This window comes from Athene cunicularia, assembly GCF_003259725.1.
Source record: "Athene cunicularia isolate RWA chromosome 10 unlocalized genomic scaffold, athCun1 chr10_part1, whole genome shotgun sequence".
Classification (NCBI taxonomy): domain Eukaryota; kingdom Metazoa; phylum Chordata; class Aves; order Strigiformes; family Strigidae; genus Athene; species Athene cunicularia.
This window is the reverse complement of record NW_020799112.1, coordinates 15,144,612-15,165,126: the sequence shown is the minus strand read 5'-3', so window position 1 is coordinate 15,165,126 and position 20,515 is coordinate 15,144,612. Positions and strand designations below refer to the sequence as shown.

General features: G+C 41.0%; 1 protein-coding gene across 1 annotated transcript in view; it reads right to left on the bottom strand.

The window, feature by feature from the left end:
* Positions 1-20,515, bottom strand: part of AGBL1 (ATP/GTP binding protein like 1) — a 289,236-nt gene that overhangs the window by 215,194 nt on the left and 53,527 nt on the right. Inside the window, exons 7-14 of the mRNA XM_026856071.1 lie at positions 15,571-15,779; positions 9,443-9,623; positions 8,405-8,478; positions 5,577-5,693; positions 4,009-4,610; positions 1,941-2,024; positions 775-861; positions 249-397 (exon numbers count right to left, since the gene is read on the bottom strand). Coding sequence (XP_026711872.1) covers positions 249-397; positions 775-861; positions 1,941-2,024; positions 4,009-4,610; positions 5,577-5,693; positions 8,405-8,478; positions 9,443-9,623; positions 15,571-15,779 — 1,503 coding nt within the window. The remainder of the gene's footprint in view (positions 1-248; positions 398-774; positions 862-1,940; positions 2,025-4,008; positions 4,611-5,576; positions 5,694-8,404; positions 8,479-9,442; positions 9,624-15,570; positions 15,780-20,515) is intronic.

Sequence of the window (20,515 nt, the reverse complement as noted above, 5' to 3'; positions counted from 1 at the left end):
ACAATGACTTTTCTCCCCCACAAATCCTCTCCCAGGTCTCAATATTCAGCTTCCTCCTCAGTTCTCCTGAGGACAGAGAAAGGTCCTTTGACAAGTCTGAAGTAACCCTTTCAGTGGATTTCAGGGCAGACAAGATTAAATTTAGAGCCTCCCTTATAGACATGGAAAGTTCAAAACCTTTATGGCATTAAAAAAAAAAAAAAGTTTTTGTGAACAGAAGACTACCCCAATTCCCCAAAGACTCATACCATAATTAAATTGGCTATTGAACTTCTCACAGTTGATAATGTTGAAGCGATAGGGAACTGCTAATTTCATGTCACGGACTTCAAAGTAGAACCACTGGTGATGCTGGTTGCTGTTCACATCCGCATTCATAATTAAGTCATATTCAAACCTGTAAAGGAAGACCAGAAAAAATGGTGTGGCCATGAACACGCCACCAGTCTGCCACTGAACCTGCTGAGTGAGGACAGCAGAATATACAATCAAATTCATTAATATCCTGTGAGAGTCAAAGCACACCATCAAATTAGTGGTGCCCACCACACACCATTAAATACTCACACTATGTTAGTCATGCCAAAATATTATGAGCTCTGTCTTGTCACTCCTGTTACACAACATCTAGGTATTGGAAGGCATGATAAGCTTTGAGTCATGTAACCTGCTTCCCTGGCCGACCCTTTCTAACCCCAGGAGATCCCCACCATTTCACACTGCGGTGACAGCAGAAAGGCAGGCTGGGACCCAACCGCTTGCAGATTTACTTACTCACGCACTTGGATGGCTTTGCGAAGGTTTCCTGATTCAAACTTGGAGAAGAATGTCAGACAGCCTGGAGCACCTGGGCTTGAGCAACTGCAATAAATCAAAGCAAGGATACCTATAGCAGGTTGCTTCAAAGATGAGGTCTCCTCAGCACTTTTTGTATGCTAAAATAGGTTTTTATGGGGTTTTTTTTATAAGAAAGACCCTGAGAAGTAGCAAGAGGTGAGAAAATCTGTAATCTTCCGATCCAGTGCAGCATTATTCTCTACTCTTGCTTAGTGATTCTAAATCGCATCTTCTTTTCCTTTCTCAATACTCCCTTTTGCCCCAGTTGATATTTACTTCCTTTCTTCCAGTTACTTTGCCCACTGAGTTATTGCCATTAGTTTATTATTTGTACAAGACAGCTTTATACAATTACTATACCTTTACTCTTACTTCATCTATATAATTTCATTCTCCTAAAGCTTAGAAACCCTTTAATTCATCTTGAACAACATCAGAACTTTCTCCAACCTCAAACTGTTCTTCACCATTTTTATCCTCTAAAGAATGTTCTCTGAGAGACTCATCCTTCCTCTGAATGCAATTTCTTCATATTTGGTACCCTCTCAACTGCCTTGTGCTACATCTTCTCAAAGATCACAGTTGATGGCCATAGCTTAAGACAATTCACAAGGCTGGATGCATGGTGTTCAGAAGCCTTTTATAAGTGCCACACTTCTCAGGGTATGTCTGCAGCCTGTGACACCGGCTGTGCAGACACTGAAGCGCACTCCCAATGGGAAATACTGCTGCAGGGTGTGGAGAGACTGCATCTGGATTCATAGGTACAATTCCCAGCGTCAGCCTGCACGCTGCTGTTCCAAATCACTACATGTAATGCAGATGTATCCAGGGACATCAACAGTCTCTTTGATGTACAGATTATCTTGTTCTGTCTAAAAGGTTTTGAGACTCTCTTGCTCCAGTGACTTCCACAATAAATCCTTTCCCCAGAGCCATGTACAAGGAATCTACTCCTCCTGCATATTTTTCCTGTTGGGCTTTTACCTCCTAGGTGATTTCTTCTGTACCTTTATCAGTGCTGAACTAGTAAACTGAGGTTGCTACCTAACCCAGGACTGACAGTGCCCCTGGTTACAGTACTCAATATAAAAGTTACCCACCTGGGCTCATCTAAATCAAAAACAGTTCTGCCTATCACATCACCCGGCCGGATTAAGCGGCGAACATCATCTAGTACTTTGTCCCTAGGAAAAAAAAGCAAGCAAATTGTAATGACACTGAAAGAAATCTTGACATAGGGTAACCTTGTAGAAAAACTATGAAGAGGCTTAGGAAATTCTTTTGAAAGACTGGTAAGAAAGAAGACTTCTATGTGCTAATTCCAGGTAAATTTAATTTCTATATGTTTTTGGTTGGTTGTTTTTTTTACCATGAGAAACTCCCACTCCATTGCTGTTACAAGTTGCCTTTTGGGTTAAATGACTGATTCAGTAAAATTTTTATTCTCTACAATATTTCATCAAGTTTTATTTATCCCCAGTTCTTCCCAGCCAATGTCAGTATCACAAATGGGCCAGCCTTGCCCTGTGAGGAAATATCTGCCATAACTTATAAACCTACTAGTCTGTCTCATAGTGAATCTTTACTCTAAATCAAGCTAATTTCTAATCATTATTAAACAGAATTTCTCTGATCCCTAAAGATGATCAAATGTGGAATACCAGATTTTATTCCTGACCTTTGCAGCAATCATGTTATGCCCTGAAGCATGATATGATTATTCCCATTTTAGCTGTATGGTTACACATGTTGTTATAGTCATAAAAGCAAAGCTTTTAGAGCAACAGTGCAAGGAGAAGACAGTAGAGTGATTTTGCTTCTAAATAAGATTTTTAGCTTTTATATTTGCTTCAGAAAGAATCATTATCTCTCTTGAGATCAGCAATTAGTGGTCTTCACAAATGCCATTTGATTAGCGTTGATCAGCTTTAAAGTTTAGCGTAGAATCCAGCCTCTTTGGTATCGGCTAATAATTCCCTTTACCACTAAAAAGAAGTGTAAAGTCATTGCACACAGCCACACATGGAACAGACAAAATGGTAGTTATAAGAAAAGCTTCCTCTCCCAGCACAGCTTCAAAATACAGCTTTCCCCTCATCTGAACACCTGAAATAACATGAGAAAAACAGCAGATTCTAGCAGTGTGCCAGAGAGATCTGGTTTTAATTCCTTCTGTGGGTTGCATGCCATCCATGCTGCCTTCTTCTAGCAGGCTGGGCAGCAGGGAGGGCAACCAGCTTACTTACCCTGTCCCCACTGCTGCTCTCTGGCTCATGACAGACTTCCCAGCAGCAGACGCACATGCTAGGGAAGGAGGAGAAGATTCTGGAGCACCCCATGGAGCCGGCAGGGAGTGAGAGGCACAGTGAGAAGGGACACAGCAGCAGAAGGGTAGACAGGGAGATTCCCAAGAACGACCTGACACAGACACACAGCTCTGGGAGGACAGAAAGGATTTTTCCTCAGAGAGCCAGATGGGACCCAGTGTTGCAGGCACTAAAGGTGGTGCATGAAGAGCAAGACTGAAGGCAAAAACGTATCCTGAAAAGACACAGAGTCTTCTCTGTCTCTAAAATGAACACGTTCTCATTTGTGTTCGAATAAGGTCACAGATTCACAGCTCATGCTGGGTCTTGGTCTGCTTACTTTAAGGAAAAGCCACTAGAAAATCCACGTCGGAGCTTTTACTAGCTTAGAGACCCATCAGGTACATAGGCATATCAATATGTTTATCAATAATTAATCAATAGCAATTCTAAATATGAGATAGGGGAGGCTTTATGGATTCTCAGAAACATAAAAATCTCATCTCACTCCGGGGCTGCTACTACCACCTACCACCACCAGATCTACAAGACAAAGAAAGCAACACACAGACAGTTCACAAATCATCCACTGACACACAGAAAGTCCATGTCAGAGACACGTAATGGGTTTGCTGATTCCTAATCCTGCTCGTAATCCAGCTAGGTACCATTTTCCTTTCCTCGGGAGGAAAACACAAATTAGATCATCCTGCTGTTTGGCTTTGTGGCAAATCACCGGATAGCCCAAAGTTTATTCTGTAACTTCCTAAGACATTCAGAGATGTTATAGTCAGAACCTAGATAAACCAGTTTTGAGCCTGAGAGCTCTCGGTGTGGTAATTACATTATAAAGCACAATCACCTTTGAACCCCATGCTTGCGTTCCAACATGGGCTTGCTGTAAGGTGGTGGCTGGTGACCCCAGAAATCAGGGAATGCCAAGTCTTTGTAGTCTGCTATGGACTTAACACATTTGGCCCTGGCTACGTAGAAGCGAGGGCTGTGGAATGGGATATCCTCTTGGTGTTTCTCCAGAAGATTTGTCAGTGTGTATGAGCTCTCCAGCCTCCCTCCAGCATTAGGATTGATTGAGTCCTCACACTCAGAGCAAAACATTTTTTTGCACCAAGCAGCATCTTTTGGGAGAGGACGCAAAGCAAGCACATGACTGCTGGCTGGATCTTCTTCCTCACAGGAGGGTGCGTCTTGGGCTGCTTCTGCGATGTCTCTCTTTACATCAGTCTGGTCCCATCTGCACTTCTCCTTCTTTGTCCAGCTCTGCAGTGGGATTTTGAAATCCTTTTCCCCTGGATCTGGTCCCGTCTCTGTGACACTTTGGTTTCTCCATCTGTAGTTCGGAGGCTTCACAGAAGTAGTACTTGGAATGAAATGAGAGGGAGTAGAGGGAAGACTCTCAGCCCTGTCCTCCAAGGTCTTCTCTTCCTCAGACTCCGATTCAAGCTCCTTTAAATTTAAAAAGCAGAAGAAATTAAAAGAGACCAAAGACAGATTGTGCCTCCTTCCAGAGGAAACCTTTCAAGGAAGAAAGAGAAAATATTTACAGATCTCCCCAAACCACTCATCCAATAAGATAGCTAGAGTAAAGTCAGCCCATGGACCACCTGCCAGAATTTCTCTATCCACAAAGCTGTTTCAACAGTTGTCCCCAGAAACTAAAAGGATCAAATTGAGTCATCTGGGTGAGTCATCTCCAACCAAAACTGATTGTTCTAACAAACTAGGGAAGATAATTTGCAAGGCATTTTTTAAAAAATATAAATGTTACAGCAGGTTAAAGGAGGCCAATCTGTCATGCAAAACTCCACCTCTGCCTTCATGCAAGAGTATAACTTAATCCCATTTGGCTACTTATAATAAATGTAGCATTGTGTGTACAGGAGCTATATTAAGCCAGTGGTCCTTTCTAGATTTGTATTTGAATCACAGTTTTCAGCTCTTCTAAATTCCAAGGCTTGTGATGAGTGCAATACTCCATTTCTTGTCCTAAACTGCAGTAGAACAATGATTTGAACTGTGCATTTCACTCAGGAGCAGGGCCATCTGCTCCATCACTTCCTTCAAAACACTAGTTGGCAATATTTTATTTTCCACATCTCATTCTGATCTTGACATTTGCCATCAAAATTGCTAGCAAAGATACAAAATATTACCTGACAGATTTCTCATGTGGCAATTGATTTAGTGGTGCTTAGGTAATCCACACCCAGCCAAATGTGCACCAAACATCAATCCTTTTCTATCACTCTTGATACACACTAATAAACTATAGCAGAAAGTCTTAATCTTTGTTTTTCCAGTCCTATAAGACATCTAGATTTCCTTTTGCAGTTATCTCATCAGTACTCCCTTTTGAGTATTTCTTTAACTCTTGGATATTCACAAATAAAGGAAGCCACACTGTGATAGTACCTGAAAATTATGGGAAAGTTCTGGACACATTGATTCATACTGTCTAAGCTCTTCCTCTGGTCGGTCGAGCACTGGTCTTGACCTCAATTTGTTCACATCTGTCTCCAAGTCATAATCCTACAAAAGCAGAATTAGAAAAACATGTATATTAAACATGCCCCACAAGATAAGGTTAAAGTAATATTCTGCATAATACCCTTGATTTCTAATGACATCATACTCATTTAATGAGTCCTATAACTGTTCTTCCCATACTTATGAAGGCTGTTAAAGACATTTTATGGAATGGAAAATAGATGCACAAGAGAAAAAACTACATCATGAAAAAGAGGGATTTGATATTTTGGTATTTGAATACCTAAGTAGAGATACGATGAAAAGATGTTTTCAAAAAAGCATCAAGACTGAAACTTGAACCTTTTTATAAGCAGCTCAGCTTGGGTGGTTTCAAAAAAAGAGACAGCAATAACTACTAGTTATTTCTGAGCATATCATCCATTCTCTTAATTATGTTGCATAAACCAGTAGGCACAGGTCCTTAAGATGTATTTGGTAATATTCTAATTCAAAGAGACAATCATCAAATAAATGTATAGGTAGCACGAAAATTCTCAAAGTATATCAAAGTCAAAATTGTCCTCACAGGCTACCAGCAAAATTAGAAAGCTTGACACTTCTACCTTTGATTTAGACAACCACATGGTTTCTCTGAGTGTCTACCAATCAAACTGAAAGGCCCACGTCTGTATTATTGAACTTGCAGGCACCAATTACTTATATTTTATTTTTATCTCTCAATACTCTTTATAAAAATCTGTGAAACTCTTGCCCAATCCCTCTTCTATACTCTCCAGTTTTCTCATTATTTTTATATGAAAAAAAGCTTTTTAGATCTCAACCATCAGCAAATCAGGGATAAGAACTGAAACTTTCACAGTCAAAAGAAACTGTGCATTGATGTGCAGCCTCCTCCATATCAGATATGAAAACCAAAACAGAACTGTGTCAAGCATTCAGTCATTGCATAAGAAGCCAGGAAAAGATAGGGCAAGAGGGTGGAATGAAGACATGGCATTGTTGACTGGGCATTACACTACAACATTCTTCAAAGAATTCATCATCATTAGTAAGTATGCCCCACCAAATGCCAGTAAAGTGATTTGCTCCTGATACACAGACTCATTTCTGAAGCTGTTATCAAAACAAAAAATTGCCAGAATATAAAGGTGCCCATGGCATTTAAAACCCTGAGCACACCTGTATCGCAAAGCAGAGTTTCAACTGCTGTTTGGGCCTAGCTGAAAAGGCAATGAAGAGCTGCACAGAGTATAAGGTCACTTTAAAAGGATTTGCCAATAACAGCATAATGATGCATAAGCAGCTTCAAATTTGCTGAAGATTTGGGTTGAGGAGGTTACATGGTTGATGGGATGATTTTGATTTTCATAGAACTGTCCAAACAGTTACTGATGGAAATGTAGACACAAACTTCTGCTTGGTTGGTATCACTAGTATGCATAGATATAAGTTATGTAGCTGTGAAAATGTTTGTAAATCACATCAATACCAGGAAACACTGTGCAAATGCTATCTCATACAAAAAGGGTAAACTGAAAGTTCATTATTGATTCCCTGCTTGCTTTCCCTTTAGAAAGATTTGTCATGGGAGATATATGACCAGCAGACCAAACAAATAGTACTTAAAACTCATATTCAGAGCAAGCACTTAGGCAAAAAAAAAAACCCACAAACCAACCAACCTGCTCACATCTACTTGGTAAATCCTTATGAATAATGAAATAGTTCAGAGGCATATAGAATCTGTTTCTGAATGAATAACTAATTAAAGGAGGAGATGAATTCACTGTGAAGTGTATTCCTAATGACCATCTTGATGAGCTGTTATATTCAGATAAAACCAGCCAGACAGGGGCAAGTTAGGACACTGAGTTAATGTGGGGTTTTTTTATTAACTTCCTTTTTTGTTGGGTGACGTCAGTTTAATTCTTGAGGAGAAAAAGACAGGGCAAGTAATGAAAACGCCCTTCCACAGAAATCTCAATCGTATCTAATTAGGCTGTATTTGCAACTTCATTTCTTTAATTTGCCTTCCCAAACTGCTTTATGTGCATAAGAATTATTAGCAGCATTCACTACTTCACATTTGCGTATGTGCTTGTATGTATTTTCATTAAAAAATGTTTGCACCCTCATTCTCAGGTGGTAGGGATTTTTTTTTTTTTTTTGCATTAGGTCATGACAGGGAAAGTGCAAAGGGAGAAGTCAGAAAAGTACTGAATAATTAATTTTATTATTTGTCTGCGTGCAGCAGCAAATAAAGAAATATAGGTTCAAATGCCCCAGCTATGGTTTAGAACTAGTCATCTTCTTAGGGTAAGTGCAGAGCCCAAATATGCTGATATGGGAAGAAAACGAGGGTTAGTCTTTCCTAGGCGATAACTATTTTTCACCTACTAAGTGCCATTTCTGCTCTACACCTGGAAGAATCAAACATCCATCATTTATCCCTGACTGTGCATGTGGTTCTAGTAGTCACTGGTCAGGCTCTCTACAGGAACAAAGAAGCCACCAAACCCTCATCATCCTGGGTGACAAGCATAGCATTTAGTAAGATAAATTTCAGAAAAATCAGTGCTTTCTCTTTTTGTTCTTTCAAGTATCCTTCTATTATTCATGTAGTGTATTTATGTGGGACCACATCCACATCTACATTCTCTGCTTAGCTTATCAGGATTTCAAAATGGACAATGAAAAGTTTTACTTTCCAGTATATGGATGATTAAGGAAACTATGGCTCATGTACCTACTTCCTCCTTACTCTCCACATCTTCATTATCCAGGTCTTTTTCATCCTCTTCCTCTCCATCACTTTCATAGTCACCTGAAGAAGTAGAAAAGAGGTGGAGGCAAAGGTGTTTAACCCAATATCTCTCTCGGTCCCTCCACAGAAATATGTGCAATCTCTTCTGTGTGTGCCACACTCCTTCAAGCTACAACCCACACAACCCTTATTAAAGCAGATCCCATTTTTTAAACTAGTATGAAAGAATTTGGCACTAAATGTCCCACTTTTTAAAGCTTTGTTCTCTTGGACTGGAGTAGTGCCTTTCAAAACCATGACAAATGTCACCATGATATAGGTCCAACTCGTATTACAAAGCAATACAGAGATTTTCTGCTTGGCTGCAATGATATTGCAGGATGCTCTTAATCCATATTATATAGATTAGTGTGTTTTACTGCTATCATCATTACAGTATTTGAGCATCTTCCATATGAAACTGAAAGCACAGAGAAATTGTGTGTATCACGGAGTCTGCCATTTCTCCTTTTCTGTGGAGTGGCTATCCTGACTGTGCTTAAGTTCTGCTTTTCAGCAAGCGCTCACATCATTTACTCATGCAGTGTGACTGCTATATGCTTTTATTTTAGAAAGGAAATAAAATAATATTTCATGCAGTTCTTCACTGAAAAAGCTGCAGGGCAGTGTTACACACACCCCCCACCCCCCCACCCCCTAGTCATGCACAGGCACAATTGTCTCTCCATCTGTTCTTGTGGAGCAATGGCATTACCACCCTCCGCCATTCCCACTCTGCTCCATTATTTTTTGGATAATAGGAAGATTTTTTTCCCCCTTTTCCTTGCTCCTTTTAATCTTCTCTCATTTATTCTCCAAACAAGATTTGAGAAAACCTGGGAGTAGTTTCATCTCTACTGAGTGACACTGTAGGCCATCAGATTAATTTTTACCCTAAACCTCAGCACTAGGCTGCCAAGACTCCCTTCCCCAGAGACCACATTTTATTCTCATATCATGGTCCTTGTCCCCTCACTGAACTCACCCTTCAGCCATTTACCTTCAGACCCCTCACATGGAGGTTCAGCCTTGGCATTCCTAGGAAGAGGGAAGGAATAGGAACTTCTTACTGATGCCAGAGGCAGAGGCTCCTTGGGGTAGCACTTTCTCAGAATCTGAGTCACAGTGGTTATGATAGGATCCAGATTTTTGCAAGATAAGCAGTCCTAGGATCCAAAGAACAATGTTAAGATTTGTCTCTTACAGTTGTCCTGCTTCATATTTATGGCTTTTTTCCTCACCTCTTCTTTTCTTTTTTCCCCTTGTCTCTTCTACCATTAAAGAAATATGCCTGAAAATATGCCTCAAGTTCTTGCAGTCCATTTCTTACAGAAATACAGGCTAGCATGGACCTCATGGGACTTCCACCGGTGCATGTCATTTAGAAGACACAGATCCCCTAGCTCTGCTCTAAGATATAGTCAGGATATATTAAAAGAAGGTATAATAATAGCATAAGCTAAAATATCTTTGCTAACACAGGTACCAGTAGCACTGAAGAGATGTGTTTTTTAATACAGGTTAAAAAAATCCTGCAGGGAGTCCATGTATGTGTTTTGGCTGCCAACACATGCCAAAATCTGTGCTTCTGTGTCTTCACCACAACTATACCCAGAGCTATCATGTCAAAACTATCAGAGGTAAGCTAGCACAGTTAACATCATCATTTCACTGTACTCAGGGTACACAAAGTATACTCAAAGAGAGCATTCTTGCTGTACTCTATTCTATATGGTTAAGCCTTAGGCCCAATAGTTAGTCTGAAATATCGCTATATATTACCTAGTCATAAAATATTGAATTCCTGCATTATCCCCCATTTTCTACTCTTATAATCTAGAGTAGGAAACAGAAGTGTAAAGAGCTATGAGAGCCCAGATAAACTTTAAAGACATAGATTATTTTTGTATTTTTATTAGCGTGCTATACAAGTGAACTCCTTGGTCTTTCATGGCAAAGAGAACACACACATGCACAGAACTAAAAGCAAATACCCCCGGGAGATTACAGTAGGTGTATGTCTGACATTATCTATCTGGACTCATGCAAAGTATTTGACACTGTCCTGCACAACATCCTTGTCTCTCAATTGTATTTGACAGAGCGGACCACTCAGTGGATAAGGAACTGGCTGGATGGTTGCACTCAAAGAGTTGCGGTCGATGGCTCAATGTCCAAGGGGAGACCAATGATAGGTGCTGTTCCTCAGGGGTCAGTGTTGAAACTGGCACTGTTTAACATCTTTGTTGGTAACACGGACAGTGGGATTGAGTGCACACTTAGCAGGTTTTCCAGTGACACCAAGCTGTGTGTGGTGGTCAGTGTAGTGGAGGGAAGGGATGGGCCATCCAGAGGGACATGGACAGGCTGGAGAGGTGGGCCTGTGCAAAATTCATGAATTTCAACATGGCCAAGTGCAAGGTCCTGTTGCCTGGGTTGGGATAATCCCAAGCACAAATACAGGCTGGGCAGGTAATGGAATGAGAGCAGCCCTGTGGAGAAGGACTTGGGGGTATTAGTAGATGGAAAACTGAATATAAACCAGTAACCGTATCCTGGGCTGCATCAAGAGACGTGTGGCCAGCAGGCTGAGGGAGGGGATTCTCCCCCTCTACTTGGCTCACATAAGACCTCACCTGGAGTACTGTGTCCAGCTCTAAGGCCCCCAGAAAGACATGGACCTGCTCAAGTGGGTCCAGAGGAGGTCACAATGATGCTCAGGGGGCTGGAGCCCCTCCCCTGTAAGGACAGGCTGAGAGAGTTGGGGGTGTTCAGTCTGGAGAAGAGAAGGCTCCGGGGAGAGCTTATAGCGGCCTCTCAGTGCTTAAAGGGGCTACAGGAAAGGGGAGGAGGGACTGTTATCAGGGGGTGTAGAGATAGGATGAGGGGTAATGGTTTTAAACTGAGAGAGGGTAGATTTAGATTAGATCTAAAGAAGAAATTCTTTACTGTGAGGGTGGTGGGACACTGGCCCAGGTTGCCCAGAGAAGCTGTGGCTGCCCCCTCCCTGGCAGGGTTCAAGGCCAGGTTGGACGGGGCTTTGGGCAACCTGGGCTAGTGGAAGGTGTCCCTGCCCAGGGCAGGGGGGTTGGAACAAGATTATCTTTAAGGTTCCTTCCAACCCAAACCATTCTATGATTCTATTTTGTGTCTTCAATATAACAGAGACAGGAGGTTTGGATAAGTAAATTACAGCTACGGCACAAAGGTGAATTTGCATAAAACCAATAGGTGCAATGCTCAGAAAACAAAGCCTTCGGGCTTCCCCAAGAACAGTGCATCTATACGACAGCCTCTATCGGAGAGACTGAGTAATCAATGTAGTATCCTGCCAAAGTTCACAAGTTGTACTGTGACTACCAGCATGTTGCCTTCAGTTGCTTGGGCCTAAGACTTAGCTCATCAGAAAAGGAATGCAAGTCAAATAAGCAGGATGAATGTGCTATAAGGCAAAAGAGGAATATTACAATTACATTCTAATGCCATTTAATACTTTTGCATCCCTTCATCACAGATAAAATGGAACAGCCTGGAAGGCAGAATAGATACTTTTTGCCACTGACTGACAGCCCATACTTAGGATTTGGGCTGGACAAAAGATGTATTCATCAGAACCAGGAAAATAGCCAAAGAATGTAGCAAAGTATTACAATTAGGAACAGGAAAATAGCTATATTGGGGTTTTTTTGGTTGCACAGGATTTTATTCTGTTTTTTCATGTATGATTGAAGGGCATTATAAGATTCAGTGGGATTAACCAGAATTCCTGTAGGGAGACTAGAAAAATCATCTAAAGCTGACATGCTTACAAGACTCACTACAACAATCTTAATATGTATTTCTAGATCTCTGGCTGCTAGGAACAAGGGGGAGAGAAAAGACAATTTTGAAAGCATCTCCAAGGAAATTTTTATTGTGGTTAGAGCAAACGCCAAGGAGAACAGATTTCTATTTCCAGTGTTTCAATATATTCACTTTTTTCACATGGTGTGTGGTTGCCTTTGTTTGCTGGTTATTAAAGGAAAGCTAAGGGAAGTTTGTCTACATGTGGGAACAGAATAACAATCTTGAACAATCTTACTATGGTTTACTAAAATTGTTCTGTTTTTACTAGAACAGTGAACACAGGACTGTATAAATGCCTGCCTTGGGCCAACCATCTTAATTCACTGCTAAGACAGTCAAGAACAATGCATGTTCATCCAGACAGTGAACTTCCATACATGGAGTTATTCAATTATGCTATTTGAAAGTTTTTTTTTTTTCCCCTTTACAGCAAATTAGCTTACAAGTGCAAACAAGCCTTCAGATAGCTTACAGTGAATTTGTGAGACTGTTTTCATTACTGTTCATAAAGTGCTCTCAGATCCCAAGATAACACAGTTTAGACAACTGCAAAATGTTGCGTCACTGTATTGGAAAAGCCTTTTTTACTGACACCTCAGGAATAGACAGAGGACTGCTTTATATGTGTGCAAACTATCACAGTTATTTTGTGGTAGAATATTGTGAATGCGGGAAGAGTGTGAATCCTTAGCTCATATAAAGCTAATCTGAATTCAAGGGATCTGCTTTTTAGCCTACACACTCAATATTTTCTCTACTGAATCTGGAACAGACCAGATATTATGATACATGTGATGTATACATTAAAGGAGATTTCAGTGTCACAGTAAGGCAAAAGGTAATGATGCTAATAGATGCTACTACTTGGAAATATAGAGTGGAGTGTAGGATAATATTATCCTAGAGTAGACCCTCGTACAGAAAGTCTGAAGAGAAACCAGACAAGCTTAAGAAATCAGAGGGATAAACAATAAAATAGGAAAATAATGCTCCATGCAGCAGTCTCTCCTAAAGCTGGTACAAACTTGTTTTCTTGTCTTAGAGTAGGCAGCACTCTGTCTGCAGACAAAGCCATCCAGTTCCTAATGCGAACATACCATTTAACTGCCATGAAAGTCTTAAGTGGAACTTGGAAAAAGAAATGGGAGCAGAAAGTGCTTCCTTTTCACAAATTACTTTGTAATCTAAAATTATTTGTCATTCCAGGTAGGATCGGAACTCAAAATATCTCTAAATTCTCCTAAAGTATCTTTAAATTCTCCTCAAATAAAATAACAGCCCTTTCTCCTATGTAAGGAGACAGTCTGAACTATGGCTCTTTCTGGAAAGACATAGGCTTAAAGGCTATTCAAAGCTCAGATATTTGAGCTGCCCATCAGCCCATACAATAAGCAGCTGGAGAGGTTTCAATTGAAAACCAGCCTTGTAAATAAGGTTGTTAAAACAAACCCATCTTGGCAAAACTGTTTCAATTTCAATAGATTAAAAAGTTTCAGTAGAACTTTTCTAGCCAGATCTTAACATCTTTAAAATCTCATTAGCTGCTCAGAGTTCGGCCAAGGCTAATCACCACAGCCAGCAAATTCCTAAAGGCGCTGAAATGCTGTCTAAACACAAAGAGCCATTGCTTTCCCAAGCAGGAGTTGTCTGTCTTGCCCTATCTCCTCCTCTCTTACTACAGCCTGCAGTTCCTCTCAGGAGAGTAGATTTCCCATTTTCTGTCTACCATGAAGATTATGAAGATTTTAATAGCAGCAGCAGCCTCTACCTTAGGTCAGAAGAGGGAATAGCATGAGTGAGAGAGCGTCTAGAGCTTCCAGACTCCTCCTGACACTTCATGTATTGGAGAGACACTGTAAGACTGCCAACATTCCAAAGAAATAGCGAGGAAATGTCGAACTTTGAATTTATTAACCTTAGTAATTCCCCTTTCAAGATCTCCCCAGTACTACACAGTAGAAGCAAAGCAAACTAGAGGGTCCTGAAGCCCGAAGTCATTTCCTCTCCACTTCTAACCTCTGGAAGGATTAGCGCTATCAATGTTCACTGGAGTCTTAGTATGTCATTCCTGTTTGTTCACCCAAGGTGACCCCCCTGTTTGCACATTCCATGGGTTGCTCCCAGGCTGAGCTATCAGGAGATGTTAGCTCAGAAAGCGACATGGGCTGTAGAAGGCTGTTGAGAGGGAACAAGCTGACATCTACCCTCAAGCAGCTGTTGCTATTCAAGTTTCTGCAGACCAGGGACTTTCTCATTAACAGAGGCCATACTCCCTTGAAAGATCTGCTGGTCCTGGCCATCCCATCCCACCTGAAAAAGTGGTCAATTACTCATGAGGAAAATCAAGTGAAAAAACTACCAATCTATCATCTACTAATAGTAAGAAATATCTTTCAGTCACAGGAGAATTGTTAATGACAGCAGTGAGAAAGGTGAAGAAGCAAATACACTGGATCATAAACCAATGGATTTTCTGGAAAAGGGGACAGATTTCTCATACTGTCTGTGATGGTGGTAGAATGATGATGGAAACACTCCTTGTAGAATTACGTGGGTCAAGAACTGAAGGTTTCTCCGTAAGTGACTTCTCCAAAGAAGGTTAAGGAAGCATGTTGCTGAGAAACTCGGAGGAAGCTGTTACTGTTCTGTACCTGCCCTTTCTACACCTTAGAGGGATCCTATCCTCAGGACCATCTTATCTTTCCTGATGAACCCACATTAGTGATTCACAAGATTAAAACTGGGCCTCCTGAAAAACAGTTGATGGATGTTTCTCATTAGCAGAAGCCTGAATAAGTCAACACTTTTTTTGTGTAAAAGTCTGATTGGGTGGAATTATCTATCTGGATACCTGAAAGGAAACATCTCATGAAACACCTCAGTAACTCTTCTTTGGAGACACTGCACTGTTCTTTGGGAGAGGAAGTCCAAGCAGACAGCAGGATCCATGGGGGAGGAGAAAAAAAGTATCAAAAAGCCTGAACTACAGTTCCCATGAGGCTTAGTAGGAATTACAATTAATTTTAAACTGAAACATTTCAGCTTTCTGATTAATTTTAAACTGATTCTGATTAATTTTAATTCTGATTAATTTTAAACTGAAACATTTCAACTGTGAAAAAGTCAACACTTTTTGTTTTAACATTATCAGTTTTTTCACTGATGTTACATAAATCCAGGATAAGTCTATGGAATTTCCTGCACTACGAAGTAGAACCCACCACTAACTACTGATTAATTTCACTTAAGCACAAAAGCACCATTTACCTGTACACTTGTGAAGAGAATCTCCATACCCCGGGAACCAAGGAAAGTCTCTCTGCCCAGCTGGATGTTGGTGATGTGCTTTAGGCAGAGAAGGAGACCCCTACGAATATAAATGTAGTTGTTGGAGACATCATTGTGATGCCAGTCTTGATAGAGTCTCAGCAATCCACCCAGGTAGCCTCTGTTCACTGCCCGTCGGCTGTTAGACTCTGAAAATGAAAAGGCTGAATTAAACTTTTTCCACTACTCATGCTGTTTGATAACAACATGGCTACTCAGTGCTCAGACTTGGACTTTAATACCTGCTGGTTCTTCTTAATAGTCTTGGTCAAAAAAAAAAAATGTTTTTTACAATTTAGGATATTTGCTAAACATATCCTTGGAATTGTACATGAAGAAAATAAATCAGTCTCTCTCCATCTAAGTGGAAATGGCTGCTCCCGAACCCTCCAGATGAACCAATCCGTGGGGAAAAGGCAGAGCCCATATCTCCTTCCAGGTGCTAATAAACTTAATTCCAATTGCAGCACCATGAGAGCTCCTGAAACTAAAGCTTCTGAGGAGCGAGGAAAGCTAAAGAACAGTAAGATTAGTCAACAGCAGGTCAACAAATCCAGAAGCCTTGTAGCTGTACAATCCTGTCACAGTCAGCAAAATTATGTTTAACTTCTAAATGTATTCCCACACATACCTCTACAATGAAAGCCATGAGTCAAACGATTCTGGAATCCCATAATATATAAGAATTAACAGAACACCAATATGAGCAACAGCAGTTTGGACTTCTTTTCTGGTTCTTTCTGACTCTGAGACTTTAAAGCTCATATTCAGGTAATGTTTAAAGGCTTTACTGCATGGGCAAGAAAAAAAAAATTTAAATAAGCTTTATGAAAATGTAAAAGGAAAGCTGCAATATTCCCTTAATCTTGTAGCTCCTGGATGTCAGACTGAAAGATTATAAAACTTGTGATAAAATACAAATTCTGCTGAGTGTTCTAAAACACATCCCTTCACCCACTGCTTTTCTTGCCTTGCCCCACAGGACAAACATGAAGACATAGAAGACTGTAGGCTCCCTTCCTTCAAACCAACCCTGCCTAAACGTGTTTTCCTGACTTGTTCTGACATTCCTTGCTGTGACACACATTAGAAGCTGTCAGGAGCTCAATAATTGACTGAGGGGCCAGGTAGCATACGTAAGACTGGAGCTCAGCTCCCTGAATACCAATCAGCATTTGCAGCTCACAACAGATGGCTCTTGGTATGGGTTCTCCAGAGCTAGTAGGCTCCAATTCATTTCCAGTTCATTAAACAAAATGCCAGAACCTCTCGCACTTGGAACGTTAGAGCCATCAGTGGGGAACTACAGGACAGGAGAAGAAGCTAGAGGTTAAGAGTGAGAACAGAAAGATGCTGCATGAAGAAAATCAGTAATAAGGGAAGCCATGGAGAAAGCAGGAAACAGCTAGTAGGCAGCAAACCTCAGACCCAGTGGTGAATTAGATGGAGGCACTGGAAAGGGGAAGACACCTGAAGTTGTCTGTCTGCTCTCTGTATGCAGTACATTAGCAAAATCTTACCAGAAGAAGGAATTGAAGGATAGTCCTGCTACCCGGTCCTGTCCTGCAATTCTCTCTACCATGGGCACCACAGGGCAGGCAACAAACAGCACCCCCAGACCAGTTTGACAACTCATTTTAATCCTGCTCTGAATCTTCACACCGCCCTGTTAGCATGCCTCTGCACCGACCTGCTGGTCCCATAGCTGTTCCAGCCCTACACAGCTCTACCCAGTCTCCTACACCTTGGCCTGCAGTTCTCTCTAGCACTTTATCCCCTGGTTGTTAACCATCGCACTAACTCTGCCAGTACATCTTGTATTTTGGGGATCAGTGGTTGTCAGCATGTAGAAGGTCATCCTTCTCAATTTGACCTTCACTTTGTTTCTTTTTTTCTATTTGACTTTCTGGAAGAAAACTTTAATTGCTTGAGAATCCCTTATCAATCCCAATGATTTTATTCATGATTTCCTGTTAATCCTCAACCAGCTGTCATGTTTACTAACCTGCAGGATGACTAACCCCTTAAATCAGTCAATCTTCCTTGAAGAATTACTCAGGAAGCTCTGTAAAAGTCAATAAGTATATAAAACATGACAAGAAGAAGAGAGTCAGGGAGTGTAAGGTAGGGAAGATTTGGATCAGACTCAGAGCTTCTCTGAACTATTCAGAGGCAGATGAAATTGGAGTAGATCTAGGGATTTACAGCTCCTAGTATTTAGTGCTTGAAGTCTAAGCTTTCTGTGTCAATGTCAATAGGACAAGGGAAATACTGGAAAGCACTGTGGGTAGAGCTTCTTGGGAAATTTACTTTAAAAAAAATAATAATAAAAGAAAAAAAATTGTCATAAAATGTGTTTCTGGTGTTTTCTTCACATCTTACGAGACAGATTTCCACGTTTGGACTCCAGCTCCATAGGGACCAGAACACAAAACTGTCCCATGCCTCAGTTTTGTCACTGGATGTAAAGCACAGAGGGAGCTGAGCAAAATAACTTCACTATGTTTCCCCTCGTGTTTTCTATAGTACTTATCACCTTTAAGATCAAAAGCATTGCTTTGAAAACTGAACCTGAGATAGTCTGTTCTGAAGAGGGGATGGAAGAGGCAGGACTATAGTTTCCTCAGCACTTTGATCAGAAACAATGAGAATTACTTGCTGGAGGGGCAAAAAAAATATTCATTTTCTTTCTCCTGCCTGATTTCATTGATTCTCCTATGCTTTCCTGTGCTGTTAATGTTTTTCTTATTTTTTTCTTCCGTCTTTTCAGTAGTAGCGAATAAATGAAGGAGGAAGTATGCCAAGATCTCCAGAAGGCAGAATGGAAAAAGGAGGCATCCCTACCTGTCTGTGTCTGTTGGTTACTCCATCTAGGGATGCACCTGCATGGGTATCTATCTATATTTTGGCACAAATACAGACGGTAGAAATGAATCATACAGATACAAGCAGCACTGCACAGATTTGTGGGCAGCAAGAACCCACCTCTCCTGGTGTGAGTACGCATTGATCTGTGTGGTAAGTGGCAAAATGTCCTATGTCTTTTGACCCTTTTGCTCCAATTCTTTTGTTAGTCCCTTTCCTTCTCCCTGGATATGGCCAGTGTTCAGTGGAAATGGAAGTTCTCCCACAGAGCTTTCAAAAGAGCCCAGGGATGGTGATTCCTATTTTGATTCATGCTTGGTTTGTGTGATGGGTTTACTCCTCCTGTTTGAACTTTGGTCTGGGCAGATGCTCAGCAAAGCCTAACTGAAGTTAAGCCTCCCACAGTAGGATATCAGTGAGAACTTGGCAGGAAACCCTCAAAAAATGGTTTTGTTGAAGACTGGGCTGATAAGCAGCCAAAACTACTTTAACAGCAGAAAATCTGACTACAAATCAACCACTTCATGCTATAAATACCTGCATCCATCAGAACCCATTGACCTCTCCCCCCATAGCAGCTGGTTGCATGGCAGTAATCTCCCCTTGAGTAGGGATGCCTTCGAGGCTGAGAGATCCCTTACTTGACACCAGCCATTGATCGGTTGGTGACATTTTTTGCATACATGTAGAATTTAAGGTACATACAGTAAGCTTACATGACAATCTTTGTATCCCATACTAACATTAAGTGTTGTAAATAGTATTGACCGCCAGTTCATCTGTATTTATTCAATAATTTACATACCTACATTTACTGATTAAAACGCAATAAACTAACTACTAGACCAGATCCTAGTGATCTCTGACTTCTCCTGCAACAGTCTGCCTTCTTAATCTTATTCTGGCATCTCTAACAGGGGAACACTGTCTTCACCACCTTCTCCAAACCTGTTACTAGCATAGTATTTTCTTTGCAAGAGTTTCAATTCTGCCTTCTGAGGCTGGGAGGGGTGATAGGGGAATACTCAGTGTCTTAGTTTCCTACACTTCTAGAACTGACCCTCCACTTCTGACTTCCAGGGCAGTGCTACTAACTAGTGAAAGTTTAAGCACTTCAGCACAGAATACCTGGCCTGAATAATCTGTGCAGTTAGCCAAAATCATTTAACATGGATGCACAGCCAATGTATCAAATGATTAAAGATGCATCTCAATTACCAAGGGCATTACACAGCAAAGAAATCTCCAGTTTTGACGGAATCTGAATTTGTGCTACCAGACAAGGAGAGACTCTAAAACCAGGGTTTCAGTCTAGTAGATAAGTCTCATGACTGCCAATGTTTCTGTGGACATTTCTGAAGCACTCCTTGTATTCCAGTCCCCTTTGAAGTGTTTGCCAGGAACACAGGGACCACTGGAAAACACGCAGCATATTTAATCACAAAACTGAATTACGGTCAGCCTGAAATATGATGAGCATTGCACTGTTTACGAGGCAGAACAAAGAGATGTTTATCTTTCTATCTATCTGCTTAAATGTCTTTGTTGATGCCACTTATCTGATTCATTATGCCAAGAACATACGTTGCTACAGTTTGGAGATAAGAATGCTCTGCTAAATTAACCCTATGGCCCCTAAAGCAGTGAAAGGCATGAGAAAATCTTCAACTTCCCCACTCTGCTCCAGTGATGGCTTCTTGGGAACAAAGGATGCAAGATATCTCCTAAAGCAAAGAGAAAACAACTATTTTATTCAGTCACTGACAGGCCATTTTTCCTAGACATAAGCATGAGGGTTCCCTAATAGAAACAAAATTAATTGTCCTCATGGAGAGACCTAGTCACCCATCAGTGCTAAACTCAGTCAGCTCTACGGTTCCAGCAAGAAGCTGGCATTAACTCAACTCTTGGAAGATAGAAGGCTGCTCTAATTGGGAGTAGCACAAAGGAACAGAACACAGGCAAGGTTTGCTAGCAACTATAAGTACCATGCTTTGCTCCTAGACCAGGAATCAGCCAC